This window comes from Marmota monax, unplaced genomic scaffold (genome assembly GCF_021218885.2).
Source record: "Marmota monax isolate L192 unplaced genomic scaffold, Marmota_monax_Labrador192_F-V1.1 WCK01_AAM20220418_F8-fsc00105, whole genome shotgun sequence".
NCBI classification, from domain to species: Eukaryota; Metazoa; Chordata; class Mammalia; order Rodentia; family Sciuridae; genus Marmota; species Marmota monax.
Genome location: NW_026692947.1, coordinates 5,178,959 through 5,198,266, shown reverse-complemented (window position 1 = coordinate 5,198,266; position 19,308 = coordinate 5,178,959). Strand labels below are relative to the sequence as shown.

Sequence of the window (19,308 nt, the reverse complement as noted above, 5' to 3'; positions counted from 1 at the left end):
ATACATTTTTCTCATTCAGGAAAGGTCATCTGAATTCAAATGAATCTGCTCTAATTAATACAAAAATGTACATGATGGCAAACATTGGTGTTATTAATGTTAACAGAGCAGTGATAATATTCCTTACAACAGATCCTTCCTCTCTAGCATGTTAATAGCCTATACATTTCCTGTTGAAAGTTCCTTCATTTCAATGTTAATTCCATCATCTAAGAGAGAACTCTAGACATCCTAGGATACAGATGCATATATAATTTTTTTTATTTAGCATTTTCAAAGTATTTTCTTTGGTAAATAGTAGTACATATGAAAATAGGGTAAATAAGGGTAAGAGAAAATCACAGTAACTGAGTCAAGCAAATATATTTGAGCAATTATACCAAGTTAAAATTAAATAATTTGCTTTTAAGGAATGTCTCTAAACTCACAAGGATACTTCTAATTCATAAGAAAACAAACAATAAGTTGATACTTCTCTTATTTATTCTAGTTAGTTATACATGACAGTAGAATACATATTGACACATCATACATAAATGGAGTATAACTTCTCGTTTTTCTGGTTGTACCTCATGCAGAGTTATACCAGTAATGTAGTCATATAAGCATGTAGAATGAATCAAACATTATTACCCTATCATTCCTACTCCCCTCCCCACCCTCTAACACAAAGTACCTCTGTTCTTCCCTAACCCCACCCACTGTTGTAAATCAGCATCTACATATCAGAGAAAACATTCAGCCTTTGGTTCTCTGGGATCAGTTTATTTCACTTATGATAGTCTCCAGTTACATCCATTTACCAGGAAATGCCATAATTTTGTTCTTCCTTAAGGCTGAGTAATATTCTATTGTGTGTGTGTGTGTGTGTGTGTGTGTGTGTATATCAATATCACAATTTCTTTTTCCATTTATTAGTTGAAGGGCATCTAGGTTGGTCCCATAGTTTAGCAATTGTGAGTTGAGCTGCTATAAACATTGACGTGGCTGCATCACTGTAGTACGTTGATTTTAAGTCCTTTGGGTATAAATTGGGGAGTGGGATAGCTGGGTCAAATGGTGGTTCCATTCCAAGTTTTCTGAGGAATCGCCATACTGCTTTCCATAATGGTTGCACCAGTTTGCAGTCCCACCAGCAAACGTGTACATAAATTTTAACTGCAGTTGCACACTTGCCCAGGAAACCCCTTAATCACCAATATCCAAGTGAGTGCTTAGAATGTAAGTCTGACTCCAATCTTTGAAATGGCATTCCAGGACAACCCCAGCCTTACTGTGCCCTTTACTCTTGGTGCTTCAACTAGAAAGACTGGTTTTCTCTTCTTCCTCCAACATGCACCCTGTTCCTCCCTCCATAGGGCTTTCAGTATGATTTACCCTCCACCTTTCATCCCAATCATAACATCCCAATGGAACCTTCCCTATAGCTAGTTCTTGTCTCACTCCTGAACCCATTTCATAATTCTTTGCTTAACTCAGTTACAAAGCATCTGAATTTTTTCCTGAAGGTGACAATGTTCCCTGTTTTGCAGACAGAGAAACTGAAGCACTTTATTACATAACTTGGTAGTAAAGTCACACATGTCTAGTAAGGGTCAGAGTTGGGTTTGGGCTAGAGCCAATTCCATCCACTGTGCTATCCTGTGGGCACACCAATCTCTACCAGATGTTCAAAGTAAATGCAGAAGCCAGTCAGTCATGGTTCTAGCCCTTGGCAGAAACTTACATATGAATCGCCAAACCTTGATGCAAAGAATCCTGCATTTCATGTATCTGCCAACATCCCAGATAATGGCTAGATAGTAAGGGAAAATATAAGGATGACAATGACAATCACAAAATATTGCTAGTGTTTATGAACGCTATTTAAAACACTTTGTTAGTTTATTATGTTATTTATAAATTTATATATATTATATATTCTTCCACCATTGAAACCACTAAAGAGCAGCAGTCATGGCTTGGAATTACCCCAAGGTCATAGGTCTTATCAAGGGCCACAAGGTGATTGTATTAGACAAAGGTGCCAAAAACATGCACTGGAGAAAAGATAGCCTCTTCAATAAATGGTGCTGGGAAAACTGGAAATCCATCTGCAACAAAATGAAATTAAACCCCTATCTCTCACCATGCGCAAAACTCAAAGTGGATCAAGGACTTAGGAATTAAACCAGAGACTCTGCCTCTAATAGAAGAAAAAGCAGGTGCTAATCTCCATCGTATCAGATTAGGCCCCTACTTCCTTAACAAGACTACTATAGTGCAAGTGTTAAAAATCAAGAATAAATGGGATGGATTCAAACTAAAAAGCTTCTTAGCAAAAGAAATAATCAGTGAGGTAAAGAGAGAGCCTATAGCTTGGGAGCAAATTTTTATCACTTGCACATCAGAGCACTAAAAACTCAAAAGGCTACACACACACACACACACACACACAAAGAAAAAAAACACCCAGTCAATAAATGGTCCAAGGAACTGAACGACACTTCTCAGAAGGTGATATACAATCAATTAACAAATATGTGAAAAAAATGTTCAACATCTCTAGTAATTAGAGAAATACAAATTAAAACTAAGATTTCATCTCACTCCAGTCAGAATGGCAGCTATTGTGAAGACAAACAACAACAAATGTTGGCGAGGATGTGGGGAAAAAGGCACACTCTTACATTACTGGTGGGACTGCAACTTGGTGCAGCCAGTATGGAAAGCAGTATGGAGATTCCTTGGAAAACTGGGAATGGAACCACCATTTGACCCAGCTATCCCACTCCTTGGTATATACCCAAAGGACTTAAAAACAACATTACAGGGACACAGCCACATCAATGTTTATTGCAGCACAATTCACAATAGCTAAACTGTGGATCCAAACTAGATACCCTTCTGTAGATGAGTGGATAAAGAAACTTTGGTATATTTTATATATATTATATATATATATATATATACACACACACACACAGACATATATATATATATATATATATATATACACACACACACATACACACACACACACAGCATTAAAATATTACTCAGCATTAAAAGAGAATAAAATCATGGCATTTGCAGGTAAATGGACGGAGTTGGAGAACATAGCGTTAAGTGAAGTTGCCAATCTGAAAAAACCAAATGCCGAATGTTTTCTCTAATTTAAGAAGGATGCTTCACAGTGGGGTTGGGAGGGGGAGCAAGGGAGGATTAGATCAATTCTAGATAGGGTAAAGGGGTAGAAGAGGAAGGGAGGGAACATGGGGATAGGAAAGACAGCGTAATGATGTCCATCTCATTCCACTAAGTACATGTATGAAGACACAAATGGTGTGAATATACTTTGTATACAACCAGATATAAAAAATTGTGCTCTATATGTGTAATATGAACTGTAATACATTCTGCTGTCATGTATAATAAGAATAAAAAATTTAAAAAAGAATGAGCAAGCCGAGGTACAGCTGCCCTCACGCATGCCTCACCAAGCTTACCAAGGAATTTGAGAAGTGTGTGAGCACAATGGCTCAGTAAGGAGCTACTGGAGCTCTCCAAGGACAAATGAGTGTCAAGTCTAGGACGTGTAGGTGGGGTGCAGGGAGGACATGTATTCCGACCAAGAGGAAGTGAGAGGGGCTGAACATTATCCTGGCTGCCCTGAGGAAAGCCATTCCCAAGGAGGACAGAGTCCCTTCTGCTCCGTGAAAAATAAAATCTTTATGTAGGAAAGAAAAAAGTGGAGTAGGTACTGTTAATGCCAATTTTGCAGGTGAGGAAAGTGAAGCCCAGAACTGCTAGGCAGGTTAGTGGAGAGCAACGGGACCAGCACACACACCCAGACAACCTGACAACAGAGCCCGAGCTGCAAACATGGGCCATGCTTTGGAAGAGGCAGCACAGCACCTTGGAAGCACTGACTCCTTGAGGGGAGGTGGCAGTGGCTACACAGCAGAGGTGACCTCCCACCTGGGTGCTGAGGAGCCTGTGCGGGAAGACAGACTGAAGCATGCACAAAATGCAAGAAGGAAACAGATGAGCGTGACTTACTCAGTGAATAGAAAAAAATGTGACAAGACGGGGGAAGAGCTGTGAGTTACATCCACAAGCTGAGTATATGACAGCGAAGGCAGGAGACTCACCAATTAAAACTGCATTTTGTTTGCTTTTAAACTGCATTTTGCTTAGTGCCCTTACACACAGAGTGAAGGGACACACTGGAATGAAAAAAAAAACTCCAGGTAGATTCACAGAAGCCAAATGAAAGATGAAAGAATTCTCAGTTGTAGTGAATATAATAGGAATGAGGAAAACAGAGCCTGTTCAATCAATATTTAATTGGGGGAACTGACAGAATTAGAGACAAATAGGTATAGAGGTTGAAGAAGGAAATTTCTAGAATACCAAAATTTCTGCCTTGGTGGGAGAGTGTGGGGTACCAGTCCCTGGGAGGAGTAAGGTTAAGGCATGAGGGAAAACAGGAGAGGTGGTGAGTTATATATGGGGCATGATGATGAATCAAAAAGTCAGCTTGACATAGAACAGAACCCCAGCATCTCCCCTAAAGGAAGTACAAGATGACACTATAAGACCCAATCCCACATTATCCCAGGGGATTCTCTGCACTGACAGAAAATTTTCCTATCTGTGCTGTCCAATAGATTAGCCAGCTGTTACGCTTGATCACTGAGCACTTAAAAGGTGGCTACTGCAACAGGGGAATTGATTTTGTAATTACCAAGTTAGGGGGAAAAAAACCAAGGTGTTTTTCCTTCTTTTACATTCAACACAGAACACTTTTGTGACCAGATGTGTGGGGGTTCCTGCCCACACACTCAGCAGTCAATCCTCCAGCAGACACTAGTTCTGCCAATGCTGTTCAATTCTGACACTGTCTACCTAGGGAAAGATCCTACAGGCTAAGGGCTCAGTCCCAGGAGACCAGCACCCACTTCAGACATCAGTGGAAAGTCCCAGGTTGTTTTATTTATGCTTTTGACTAGCTGCCTATAAATTGGGGTTCCCGGGACCCCCTTTTCTCAGGCTTAATTTGCTGAGATGGTTCCCAGAACTCAGGGAAACACATTGACTTGTTTATTATAAAGAATTTTTTTTAAATGCAGATGTACAGCTAGATAGAAGGGACACATAGGGCAAGTTATAGGAGAGGGAACATAGCACTTCCATGCCTCCTCTGGGTTCTCCACCCTCCAGGTATCTTCATGTGTTCTTCAACCTGGAAATTCCTCGATCTTTATTTTGGGGGGTTTTATTGGAGGCTTCACTACATAACCATGAATAATTAACTCATTGGCAATTAAGAAAACCTTTATCCCTGCTCCTCCGCCCAGAGGTGGGGGTGACAGGTAAAGTACCACTGAAAGTCCTAACCCTCTAATCACATGGTTGGTTTCCCTGGCAACCATTCCCCATCCTAAGGCTGCCCAGGAGTTCACCAAGAGTTGCCTCATTAGAAGGAAAGATGTGCGTATCGTCCAAGAAATCCCAAAGGAATTTGGAGCTGTGTCAGATGCTCCTATCATTCAGAAAATTACAAAGGTCTGAGGAGCTGTGTGTGAGGAACTGGGGGATCAAAGACCAAATATCAGAAGATTCTCCCAGTGTCCTTATCTACAAGGTTTTTAGAAGCTTTGTGCTAGAAACCAGGGCAGGGGGCAGAAACCTAATATCTCATATTCTATCACAATATCATGGTAATTTTACTGAATTTTAATTAACCTAAATTTAAACAGCCACGCGCTGTTAATAACCAGTGTATTGGCTAGCACAGATCTAGACAACAGAAGCTGCTATCTAATATTAGATATACCAAGCCTGCTGAGATTGGGAAGAATTGTAGAGTTTATCTGGTATAATTCTCTCATTTCAAAAACAAAAAAAACTAAGGTCCAAGCAGGACAAGTGACATACGAAATCACTGAAGCAAAGTAAGAAGTAAAGCAGACTAAGGCCCTGGTCTTCTGCATCTGATCCAATGCCCTTTCCATTTCATGGGATGCTTCTAGTAACGATATAAAAATTGCTGCTATTTTGTCTAATTCTGGGGTGTGGAATCAATGCAGCTCACGGGCAAAGCCAACTAAAGATCACGCACTCCCCCTGCTGAACTAGGCATCTCTAGTGTTCATGGAATAAATAAATGCGTTCGATTTTCCTAGTTGCAGATGAGAATGCACTCTAGTTAGTAAATTCCTCTTGAGGTTAAACTAAGGAAGTTCTGGCACCATGCATGACCTCCAGGAGCACCCCAAATGGCCAAAGTTCAAAAATCCCAACTTCACTAACTGCTAGTGAAACTAGTCAAACTGACTTTCAAGGCTTGGAGGTGAAGCAATCAGAAACTATCGAGAAATTATACCACTAACTGCTCCAGTGGGGGCCCTTCCATGCCTACACTGTAATCGGATGAAGGGGCTCTCACAGTGTTGGGCACAGGGCTCCACTCTAGGATCACTGCCTCTCTCAAAGCTGGGCATCACTGCCACCGCACTCACCAGAATGCATCCCAGGTCTCACCTCTAACCACACATCATTCTTTTCAGAATCTAAATTTCAGACACTGGGGATCCAAGATCCTTGCCACACAAAAAAAGGTATTTCTGGCTTCTACCCTGTGCCATGTCCCATAAACATAAAAAGCCCAAGCATTAGAAATGAAATTCAGAAGGTGGCAAGGATAACATTTACCAAATGACCTATTAAATAACCCACTGGCACTGGTTAGAGGCCATGGATCCTAAAGCCCAGCTTGCTTAGGAGCATCCCTGACTCAGAGCTTTTTACATTGAAAACTATCTCTACATTGCAAATGTCTCAATCAAGTCACCAGGGGCTCTTTTTAATTTTATTAAAAGATACATTTATTCACAGGAACATCTGTATGGGTAAAAGCTATGTATGGCAGAAAATGAATTATGCATTTCAACTCTGACTATGGAGGATTTCTTTTGTTGTTTTTTTTTTAATCTGGATTTTCTAATTAACAAACCCAAATATAGCTCAGCTACAAAGAAGAATAATTCTAACAAGCTTTACCTCAAAAATGGTAGCAGTAGAATTGGAGGGAGGATTCAGAAAAAAATCAAATAACTGAAAATTGGTGAAAGATGTTGAGGTCTGAGGGACGAAGAATGTTGTCACGAGCATTGGTGGTGATCTATGGGAAGCTAGGAAAGGTGTTCTGTTTCTGCACCACATTTAATATAGAAGACTTCCAGATGGAACTCTGCTCTGGGCTGTGGATTGTGGAAGCTTCTTAGCCCTAGAGTAGCTGATGCACAAAGGGAAGGACACCAAGACAGGAGTGCTAAAGCCTAAGAACTGAACCCTCGAGAGCCCCCTAACAGAGAGAGTAAAGAACACAGGGAGGATCGGAAGCCCAGTCTTGCTGACAGGTCTGAAGACAAGATAATTATTCCTCACACCATGAAAGCTGGAAAACTCCATCCTAAGTGGGGGGCCCTTCCAAGCCTACATTGTGATCGGAGGAAGTGGCTTTTCCCAGCTGTAACAGACTCTCCCCCAGCTGACCACACTCCTCAGAGTGCCAACTGCCATAATGCACCATCAGGTAGCTGCCTCCAAGTTGGTGTGGACACATAATTACATCTTTTATACACCAAGAAGAAATTAAAGGATAGTTCAGGGCTATTGTGTTGGTTGTCAGAGGAATTTTCCTGGGGAGCAAGCACAGGCCTGGGCCACAGATCTCCAGCTTAAAATGGAAGAACATGGTAATGGCCAAAGTTCAAAAATCCCAACTTCACTAACTGCTAGTGAAATTAGTCAAACTGACTTTCAACTAGATCACATCTTCCCCACCTCCTTAAAAATTTTGGCTCCTCTTGCATTTAAAATGGTACCCAGTTCTCAATCTGACCCTTCCCTCTTCCTCCAGCCTCACCTGGGGACTCCTGGCTCTTCTACCTTCCCTCCCTGGAATCCCTTCTGTTCCCCAAACATACTCTTCTCTATTTGGGGATCTGAGGCTTGCCCTTCCCTCTTCCTAGAATAGTTTAGCCCAGATCATCCCCTGGCTGCCATATTCTCTTCACTCATCTCTCACCCCAAATTACCTACTCTTAGAGATTCTTCCTACCCATTTTATCAAAGGTAGCACCTGCACCTGTGCCCTCCATAACATCACAGGAATTACAGTACTTCTTTCTCCCCTGTTAAAAATGGCTAGTGATAACTAGCCTTCATCAAGTCCCCACTGTTCCCAGGCAGAGATCTGAGTGAGTGTACACAGCCATCCCTTTGTATCCTCAGAGCACTGGTTCCAGGAGACCCTCCCCCCATAGCCCACTTTCAAAATACCAAGATCTGCAGATGCTCAAGTCCCTTATATAGAAGGGCATAGTATTCACATATAACCTACACACATCCTTCCATACACTTTAAGTTATCTCTAATCTCTGTGTAGTCTCTAATACAATGTCAATGTTATGTCAAGAATTGGTGTACTGTGTTGCTTAGGGAATAATAAGGGGGGAGTCTGGACATGACCAGTACAGATTTAATTTTTTTGAATGTTTTTAATCTGCAGTTGGTTTAATCCTTGGATGAAGAACCTGCAGATACACAAGACCTAATATATATATTAAACCTCAACTAGGACTGGGTGAGGTTTTAAAAAAAAAAAGACAAAGGCGGATATTTTTTCCACCAGAAAGAGAAAGGAAGGGGTAAATACAAGACGTTAAAGTCAAGGAGCATACAGGATTTGGAAACTGGGCACAGGGAAAGACAGAGCAGGGACCCAGCCATAGGGAAGCATTAGTTTGTCTTCAACACCTGCCCTCGTTTCTGCTATCTGCCTCTGTTGGATCCTGGTCTGGGATCTGGCTTTCTTCACTCTCAAGTTCTCCATTTTTTATTTAAAGCACCCTCTTATAAGAGCACCACACAGCTCACTAGATTCTGGTTTTCACAGGCCTTGGGTGGTGTTGAAGGAAGAAAACTGATACCACAGCCACTTCAAAGAATATGAGTTTGCAGGAGGGAGGAACAAAAGAGACCTAGGGCTCCTTCAGGTACCACTTTTCCCCTCTGGTTGCCACTAAGAGATGATCAGTAGTGCCTAATCAGGACTGTAAAAACCCAGACCCTAGGCTGAGCTTAGGTTGGAGCAGGACTTTGTAATCTCATTCAACTTTATACACCTCTGTTGAAAATTATTTACTCAAACAGAAGTGGGCTTCTGTATTCTTTTTGCAAAACTAACAAATCAAAATCCTTTGTATCAAAGCCTTTGAGTTATCACCTCTGAGTTAAATATGTACACATTGCCTTTCTCTCTTGGTGGATCCAGAAGACATGTGTGCTTTAGCTGTTCTTAGGCTGCTAGACTAAATACCAACTCTAACAATCTGCCCATTTCCATCCGGATCATACTTGCAGGACAAATGCCTTAACTTCTGTTTCCAGAACAGCTCAGAGCACTAACAGGTCTCAATGATCCTAAGAGAACAAAAGGAAGATAACTGTTCATTATACCTGTTATGGTTTGGATCTGAGGTGTCCCCCAAAAGATAATGTGTAAAATATAAGAAAATTTAGAGGTGAAATGACTGGGTTGTAAGAGCCTTAACCTATCCTGTGATTCCACTGATAAGAATTAACCGGGCAGTCAACTTTAGACAGGTAGCATGTAGATGAAAGAAGTAGGTCACTGGGATATATATGCCTTTGGGGGTTATATTTTGGCCTTGGTGAACAGTTTTCTCTGCTTCTTCACTGCCCTGTCCTGAAATGCTTTCCTCCTCCATACTCCTTCACCATGATGTTCATGATTTTCTGCCTCATCTTGGGTCTAGAACAATGGAGTCAACCATCTCAGGACCTAGACTTCTGAAACTCTGGGTGCCAAATAAACTTTTCCTCCTCTAAAATGGTTCTTATTAGGTCTTTGGGTCACAGCAGGGGAAAAAAAAAAGCTAAAACACTGCCTCTTTTCCTCTCAAAAGTCCTTTAGTCTAGATGAATCTTTCATTTGACTGCTTGGCTTATTAAAGACATCAGGAAAACTCATACAACCTAAGATATTCTTCCAATGATGGTGAACAGATATCTCCACCAACACTGAATATTACAATTAACTACAACAATTGTTTACACCAGTAAGTTTGGTAGTACAGGATAAAATGAAAAACTACACTGTGATCCATAAAGCTCAGAACCCCGATTTATTTTTTACCCCCAAACGACTCTTCAATTCTTCTGTAGAACTAGATTTATTAATAGGTCAGACATAGGGTGTCAACAAGGAAAAGCCAAAGGCAACAATGTCAGTTTTGCTCATTTCAGCACTCAGTGAACCATCCATTCACACTTTAATGACATTTCCTTCCCTTCTGACAATTCAAAGATACTCCAGAGCCTGGTGAAAGGCCAGCCCGGACCAAACTCCAGAAGAGGAAGAAAGGACAGCACAGGAAGTGAACAGCCACCCTCCCAACCTGGCTACCTTCTCTCTTCTTCAGAATCAATCATGCTTCAGAAGGGCATGTGCTGTTTCACATAAATGCTAGCCTTGTATAGGATTCAGTCTGCACTATACTGAATGCCACTCCATATGTAGAATCTGTTTACTTATGAAATGAAAATTATCTTCCAAGAACCATATTAACTCCAGAAATCTTCTTAAATAACTTCAGAGCCATGCAAGAGACCCATGGCCTTTTTCTATTTGCTTAAAAAAGTATCAAAGGAAGGATTCTCACACTCTGCATTTCTGCTAACAGGATAAAGACATCCTCCCGACTACAGAAGGAGCGGCTCTCATGGACAGACACCTCTTTGGAATAAATACAGAAAAAATAATAAAGAAAATTTTGTTAAGGGGGGAAAAAAGCTTGATCCTTATTTGAAATTATATATAGAAATGAGATTTAAATACAAACAATATATATGGATACTTTTCTGATTTTCAAATCTGTATACATAAAAGCAATGAAAAATTAGAAAAAGGAAACTTGAAAAATTGAATATTTTAGAGAAACCAGGAGAAAGGTTGCTGTAGGTCCTCTCATAGCAACCTGTATCCCTTAAACTCATTCTCTCATCTTAGGCAGAAGGACTGTTTTGAGCTCAGGAGTTCAAGGACAGCCTAGGTGACATAGCAAGATCCCATTTCTTAAAGGGAAGGAGTGGTGGTAAGGCCAGGGTACAATGTAAAAAAACCCACGAATCCTTTTTAATTCTTTGCCTAAGCTAAGATAGATTTAAACAAGCTGCTGTATTATCTATAATGAAACAGCTGTTTTATTCTAGAATCTCTTTCCAAGTTGGTCATTTCCTTTCTCTCTCTTTTGTAGTGACATATGAACAATTCCAGCCAACAGTCTTCTCAGGTTATTCTCAGGTGACTTATGATCCCTGCTTTCTCAAAGTCTTCCCTTTGATTGCCATAAGATGTAGAAGGCTTGAGCCGAGTTTTCCCACAGTCGCCCTAAAGCACCTATACCCAAAACGCTCACATTTCATTCAAGGTGACAGCTCCTTCCTGCCCCAGAGCTCAGAGCAGCACTCCAACAACTCACAAGGAAGCCTGTTGCTTTGTGCAGTTGCCCAGGCCGAGATCACAGATAGGGCTCTGGGGAAATTTACATCACTCCAGAGAAGCCAATGTGACTTCCATCAACGTAAAAGATGCAACTGATTAATTTTAGGCATGTTCCAGTTTCTTTTATGCAAACACTAGGCATTCAATATAGTCTGTCAAATCGGGGAATGCTTTAAGAGCTCGTTGGAGCCAATACATGTACTTAATCTAGAAACAAAAGCAAAAAATGATGCCAATTCTTCCCACATTTCTTGTGCAAAGGGAAATATGTTTTCCTCCCTTAGATTTATCAGGTGCCATCCCCTTGACTCTTACAACCCCTAAGGTTTCCTCTAGGAGTAGCTTTGCAGAAAAATGCCATTGCTCTCCAGAATAACCATGGGACCACGGACTGCCCCCTAGCAATCAGACTCTGTGCCTCTCTACCCAACTGAAACCGCTTTCTCTGCACCTAAAGAGCACTGAAGTAGTTCTGGTAGCTAAACAAAGGAGTTTCTCCCATTTAAAAAAAAAAAAAAAGTCCATTCAACCACCTTCTCCACCAGCTGTCCTCATTCTCCTTTCTCCACCTCATAGTTCAACTCTTTAAGAATAGTCATTTCCTTTCCCTTACCTCCCACTCGACTGGACCTCACCCTCTTCAAACTACTCCAGGGTCATAATTCCAGTGAAACAGTTCTCAGTAATGGATTCAGTCCTAAATTGTGTTCAGTGCCCAGACTTTACCTTCAAATTCTGAAGAACAAAGAGCTCATTTTCTTTTTCTTTTTGGGGGGTTGTGAGGTAACCAGTTATTGAACCTGGGGCTGCTTAACCACTGAGGTACATCCCCAGTTCTTTTTACATTTTAAGACAGGGTCTAATTTAGAATTATGTATATTTGAAATATATATTTATTTGAAATTATATATATGAAATGAGATTTAAATACAAACAATATAAAAAACAATATGTATATGAATACTTTTCTGGTTTTTTAAATCTTTAAACATAAAATCAATGAAAAATTAGAAAAGGGGAACTTGAAAATTGAATGTTTTAGAGAAACCAGGAGAAAGGTTGCTCTAGGTCTTTTCATAGCATCCTGAAGTAAAAGGAAAGCAGGACCCCAGAGGCAGACCACCTTTTGCTCAGACCACAAGCTTAGCAAGCAATAAACTCAGGAAAGTCTTTTAATCAGACATCTATTTTTGCAAATGACAGTTATCTCAGACATATCCAAGGTTGAATCTCCAATTTGTGATCCTCCCCCCTCAACCTCGTGAATTGCTCGGATTGCAGGCATGCACCACCATACCCAGCAAGGTACAAATAAAGCCAGCTATCCAGAGAACTGACTCTGTTCCCAGAAACCACCTCTATCTACCCATCTCTTCACTCCCTCCTGCTGCTCCCAAGGTGGGAGGAGGAAAGAAAAAGTCTATGTTGTTAGCCTGGGGACGTGGAGATGCTATAGTGTGATGCTCATAGAGACTGGGGATGCCTGCAAGAAGGGGAAACTGACCTCTCATTCCCCAATTAGGAAAGTAATGCATGTGTTGATTTGCTCTGCCCCTCCCAGAGTAAGGGCAAGAAAAACTCTAGGAAGATGGCAAGGCAGAGTGAAACCCAGCTCCCCAGTTCTCCTTGCTTCACAGAACACTGAAGAAAGTGACTAGCTAGAGCATCTTCCAGTATCTGCCCCACAAGGCCAGGACATGGTGATCCCAGCACCAGCTACATTACAGGCACTTGACTATTCTTCCCTTTTCACAGATCCAACATAGGAGAAATGATGGGAATCCAGACGAGGAAAGGGAAACAGGACCCCAGAGGCAGACCACCTCTTGCTCAGACCACAAGCTTAGCAAGCAATAAACTCAGGAAAGCCTTTTAATCAGACATCTATTTTTGCAAATGACAGTATCCCAGACATATCCAAATAAGTGGTGCATGCTAGAATTGTGAACTATGTGCTGAATAAGTCATGGGACAACTTCAATTCAACTTACCCTCTGTCTCATTTCATTCACTCCTACCACAAATGTTGAAGGTTAATTCTATACAAGACTCTGAATTTAACCATTAATAGGTGCATGACCCTCTGCCCTCAAAGTTAGAGAAATTAAGTACAAATTTGCACTCATCAAAAGGCATTAGGTGAGCAGTTTCATAAGAGTTTTCCAAAGCACCAAAGCCACCAAGTCAAAAATCCTAACCATTCCATGAAATATATACAGACACTTTTTGGTCAGTTGAGATAAAGATTTCTCCCGTCTACCTTTTCCATGACTGCTGGTAACTATCTCTACTACTAAAATTAATTCACCCTTGGTGTATCAAGAAGAGATTCTTTTTTTTGTGATTGAAATCCTGGAAGAAAACAGCATAATCCATATTCCCACAGTCTGGGGTAAGCAAAGGAGACTTCAAAATGTGCATCCTTGGAGTGAGGCTTGAAAAAGAAGACAAGGTGCCCGTGACCTCTCTTGGACACTGCCATATGCAATCCAGCAGAGAGGGTAAATAAAGGTGATATGAATTCTGGACATTTCCCCTCAGAGAACATCTTGCTAATAGATGGTCATGCATTATGGGAAAATGAACCACCATAACACCTATACAAAAATTGTAACTGACCTATAGAGCTTAGCAGGCTATCTGAATGAAATAGCATTTAAAAATCACATTTGCAGATCACTATACATAATCATGTACAGTTTCCCTATAATCTTTACAGTGGTTCACTTCAACAACCATTATTGCTTCCTTTATATTTTTAATAAGCATTTTAACCATTTTTTACCATTTTTAGAGTAATACATGCGCAACATGAAAAATTTAGGAAATTCGGCAAGTTGATGGGGTTTTTTTGGTTTGTTTTATTTTGTGTGTGTGTGTGTGTGTGTGTGTGTTTGCACACGCGCGTCTGGGGATTGAACCCAGGGCCTTGTGCATGTGAGGCAAGCACTCTACCAACTGAGCTACATCCCCAGCCCAAGTTGATGTTTTTTTTTTTAAATCACATAAATTCTTACAAGTACTGTTACAATTTGGTATATTGCCATTTAATCTTTCTAATAGCTATTTGAAATGAATATGCCATAAGCCAACTCTGGTAAAAATCACCAATAAGCTAGGATATAAATGACCATCTGTAATCTTTCAATTATGAACAAGATATTTAACAATTTTGAATATACTAAGCATTAAATTCAGCTTCAAAAGATTAAATTCAATGGAGAAACATTAAATGGTCTGTTTAATGTCTGAATAAGCTGGCACTGCTTCCTTGTCTATTTGTCTTTCCAAAAGCCTAGTAGTTAGAATTAAGATCTTGGTTAACTATTAGTTCAGATACAAATCTCTTTAAACATAGATTTCCTTGATTACTTAATCATGTGTGATTGTGGTAAACAAAAAAAAAATAGTTTTAGCAGTTTTTTTTTTTCTTGCAAGTGTATAATTACCATTATTTTATCAAGATATTTAATGAGGATTTATTTTCTATTACAATTTTCCATGATAGAAATGCTATTCAATGGTATTAAAAATAAAAAATACTGACTTACCTGATTAAGAAATTATGTAGTCCAACATCAAAATGCCTGTTCAGAGAAGGAAAAAGACAAGCATTTCAACAAAACAGGTTTACAGAATAGTAAACTTGACAAAAAATACATATATATGTATGGATATATATGTATATATGTATGTATATACATGTATATATACACTCACACAAATAATATATATGCACACATTCAAACCATGATGAAGAAATGAATTACTCCATGGCAGTGATTCTCAAAGTGTGACTCCTTAAGTAGCAGCAGCATTATTGTTGGAAATGCAAATGTCCAGATATAATGATTCAAAATTTCTAGGGATGGGGCCCAGAAATTTATCAAGCCCTCCTCGTGATTCTAATGTCAAGCCATGGCTCTCTGAGAGCAAGGTATCTCAGCAAGTCTAAGCTCTCTAAAAATCAAGGTCATGCAGGTGGATTTCCAGGTACCTTCCACTCTTTTTTCCAATAGAGGAGACCTGTTATAATGACAATTTCCTCAGATACTCATTTCCTCAAAAATAAATGAGACATGTTTAGAAAGCACATAATACTAGCCAACAGCAAAGTGACCCTTGTGAGGTTCCACCCTGGTCTTCAGAGCTTCCCCCAGGTAAAATCCCTGCAGCTTTCCACCTGGAAAGACCCCAGTTTCATAGTTGGGTCTGTGTTGAGCAGGGAGGCGAAAGAGCAGCTCCACCCACCGGAGCCTTTAGTAAGACCTGCGCAATGGTGGACCATTCACATCACAACCCTCCTACTTCACCCAACTGACTTAGTGCACACAAATGGCACTGCCCTGGTTTGTTCCATTAGCTTGCTCCTCCTGAACCAAATGCCTTCTCTCCCTTTGTGTGCGATGTTGACTGAATTATGATGCTCCTGTCCATAAGGCACAGTTCATGCTCAGAATACCTAGAGGATGGTTGTCATGTCCCATCCACAGACTCACTTTCTAGGTTGGCAATCGGCCTGAGGAAGACTGAGTTAATTCTGTCCCTTTGGGCAATGGACACAGGAATTCACTCAGGGTGGGGTTCGACTTTCCAGGCCCTGCCTGTCCCTGGCCTTTGGCTCTATCCCTGGAGCAACCCAGCAGGTTTGGCACTTCACCCACTTGACAAACACCCAGTGATTACACACATTACAATAGGATTTCTTGTGGGATACCTTTAAATGACAAGGTTCTTTTATGCATATAGATAACCTCAAAGCCAAATTAGAAGATACATCATTCACTACACACCTTACCTGAAAAAATTAAAAAATTCAGGAGAAATGGGATTTAAGATACACAGATTCCACTTATTCTAAGTCTTCTGCCCAAGCCATTCTCAAAAAGGGAGATATACCTCTACTTGGAGTGGCTGACTTGTTACATTAGATTTTACATTGGCCTGAATGAGAGGCCAAGTTCTTGTGCAACAATATTTAATAAAATTTTCTTAAATAAAAAAATGATCCCTCCTCTTAAAAACCAAGGGTACTTAGCATAGCCACAAAAGTAAATATCTGCACTTCAGGTAGCAAGAGTAACTTTGCCAGATCTGCAATATGGAAGGTAGAAACATGTGCAGCTTAAGACAAAGATTTCCGCTTCCTTCGCTCATCCAAAGTTTATTCAGCTCTTTCAATTACATCAGCTACAGAAGCAACAGACTTATTTCAGGACCACAGGACAAAACAGACATGGAAGGAATCATTACATCCTCAGTATAATATTAGGGTAGGAGGGAGAATAATGAAAAACCATTACAAGTTACTACTTATTGTTTGGAATGTGGCAAGCACTATGTTCAGTACTCCATATGCATATAATTACTGCTGCAACAGGTAGTGGTACCCAATTCACTGGTGCAGGAACTAAGGTTCAGAGAGGCTAAGTAACTTGCAGAGCACATAGTCAGTAGAAGACAAAGCTAGGAGTTAAATTAAGTTCTAAAAGACAGGAGTTATTTATTCTTCCCAAGTACCCTTCTAAAATCACAGGCTCTCACTACTTCTCAGTATTGCTAGATGAAAATGGTAGTCATTTTATACACAGATCCCTTCTCACCTACGTGATTCTGCTTCTCCCTACATGGCTACCCTGCTCCAGGTAAGCCCACCTTCTTCTGCTCCCTTATGCTCATGTGCTCTGCAGGATCTTGGTATCAGCCAGGCTCTGGAAATTTGTTTCACTTTTCTAGGCTTCATCTTCCTCATTGGGGAAATGAAGAGAACTTATTCACAGGCAACTTATGAGAAATAAGCGATATATGTAAACATGGATTAGCAGAGTACTTGATACACAGGAAGTACTCAATAAATGTTCATCTCCTTCCTTATTTTAATGGAGCTCCCAATAACTCAGTGAGAGAAACTAATTGTATAAAAGGGACATAAGATGACTTACATTGTGGCCCAGAAATAGAAAATACTCTTCCAGGGCCCACCCAGGGCAGATAGAAAGCTGAAGGCTTGGGAGGGGCAGGGCCTCCAAGTGACCAGCACAGAGCTCAGGAAACAGCAGAACTTGGAAGGATCAGGCAGATCTTGGAAGCAAGCATGAGAGTCAGCTGAGATCAGAGGGATGACCTCATCCTGTCTGCCCCAGACACATGCCAGTGCACACACCACTGTATGCATAGGGTCTACCTGCACAGAAGTGAGGGACTGTGACACATGCTGCCTCAGACTCACTCTCTCATGCATGTGTGATTGATTACAGAGGGAACTAGAGACTGGAGCAAGAAGGGGGATGTGTGCTTATGATAGGAAAGCATAAAAAGAATAAAGAGTTGACAATCCCTTGAAAACTGAAGTGAAATTGAGAAGATCATGGGTAGAATTAGCATCAGAAAATGAGACAGGAGAACATTAAGAGGAGGAAATCAAGGCTTGCTCAATGGCATATGCTAGTCTTACATCTTTACTGCATCTATGTTGACACTCGTTCTCTCATTCAATAAATACTTTGTGTCTTCTACGTCAGGCAGGTACAGAGGTGAGCATTGTAACAAGGCCCCCAGCTCTCATGGGGCTCACATTCTGGTTGGAAGAGGTAAACAAAGCAGTGTGTAAATAAATTATATCTGATAGCAACAAATGCCAGTGAGGCAAAAGGATAGCGTGACCAGCCCCCACAGAGGCTCAGGAAGACCTCCTTGAGGGGGGTATATTTTTTCTGTACAGCTCAAGGACAGCTGTACAGAAACCAGAGGAAGAATATTCTAGAAAGAAAGACATCTAGGGTATGGAAACAAGTGGGAAAGTGGGACTCAAACTGAGAAGGAATGAAGCAGGCTGGAGTTGCCAAAAGCAGGACAACATAACCAGAGCATGGTGGATGAGAGAATGGGGACAGGCTGGGTTTGGAGAACTGAGGAGACACCTGATAGGGCCTTGGGCATAAGAAGTTTTAGTTTTACCTGAACACTGATAGGGTAACATAACAGCAGAGCGAGTTCTTAAATTTGTTTTAACTTCATTCTTCGGAGAGATGGAGGTGGGGGGTGGGGCATAGCATACTTCTGATGTAGGACAGAGGAGCCTGGACACCCGAGGAATTAGTAGGAAGCAGGTTTATTAGCTGCAGCCGGTTCAGAGTATGGCTTGTGCCCCCAAATTTTTTCTTCTGATCAATGAGTCTAGAAATTCTTTGAACTTTATACCTAGTGGGAAGAGGGGCTTGGAGGTTTACAATTTACATAAAATTATTTAGTCTACATAAAAGTATTTCTTTTCTTTGAGTTCACAGAGTACTCTTTGTCTCATTTTTTTAAGATTAGTAAGAGGATTTACACATTTTTCCACAAAAACAGAAGTAACATGAAATCCAGGGACAAACAGCTTTTGCAAGACAGAGCAACAGAAAATAGGAAGTCTAACCACATTTAAGCTCTTTTGCAGAAATCTTTGCCGATATTTTGTTGAAAACAACAATTATATTGAGGGTCTCTGGAGAAGCTTAATTAAGATTGTTTGATTTATGGTTCTAGAATGTCACATTGGGTATCTCACAGACAATGAATGGTAAGAGAGGAATTGGGGCAGGGAGATGATAAAAGATCACTGCAGTATATCGAGAAATAACCAAGTGCGGCAGGGGTGGATTCAGATATGATTCTGTGGTACAAAAAGATTTATTAATAAACCCACGCAGGTGTGTGCGGGTGTAGCAGAGCACCTCTAAAATTAAAAG

General features: G+C 40.6%; 1 protein-coding gene across 3 annotated transcripts in view; it reads right to left on the bottom strand.

The window, feature by feature from the left end:
• Hhat (hedgehog acyltransferase) overlaps positions 1-19,308 on the bottom strand; it is a 344,926-nt gene that overhangs the window by 142,328 nt on the left and 183,290 nt on the right. For all 3 annotated transcript variants that reach the window (XM_058581959.1, XM_058581958.1, XM_046452232.1), the window contains exon 9: positions 15,130-15,165. In XM_058581959.1, the coding sequence (XP_058437942.1) occupies positions 15,130-15,165 (36 nt within the window). The remainder of the gene's footprint in view (positions 1-15,129; positions 15,166-19,308) is intronic.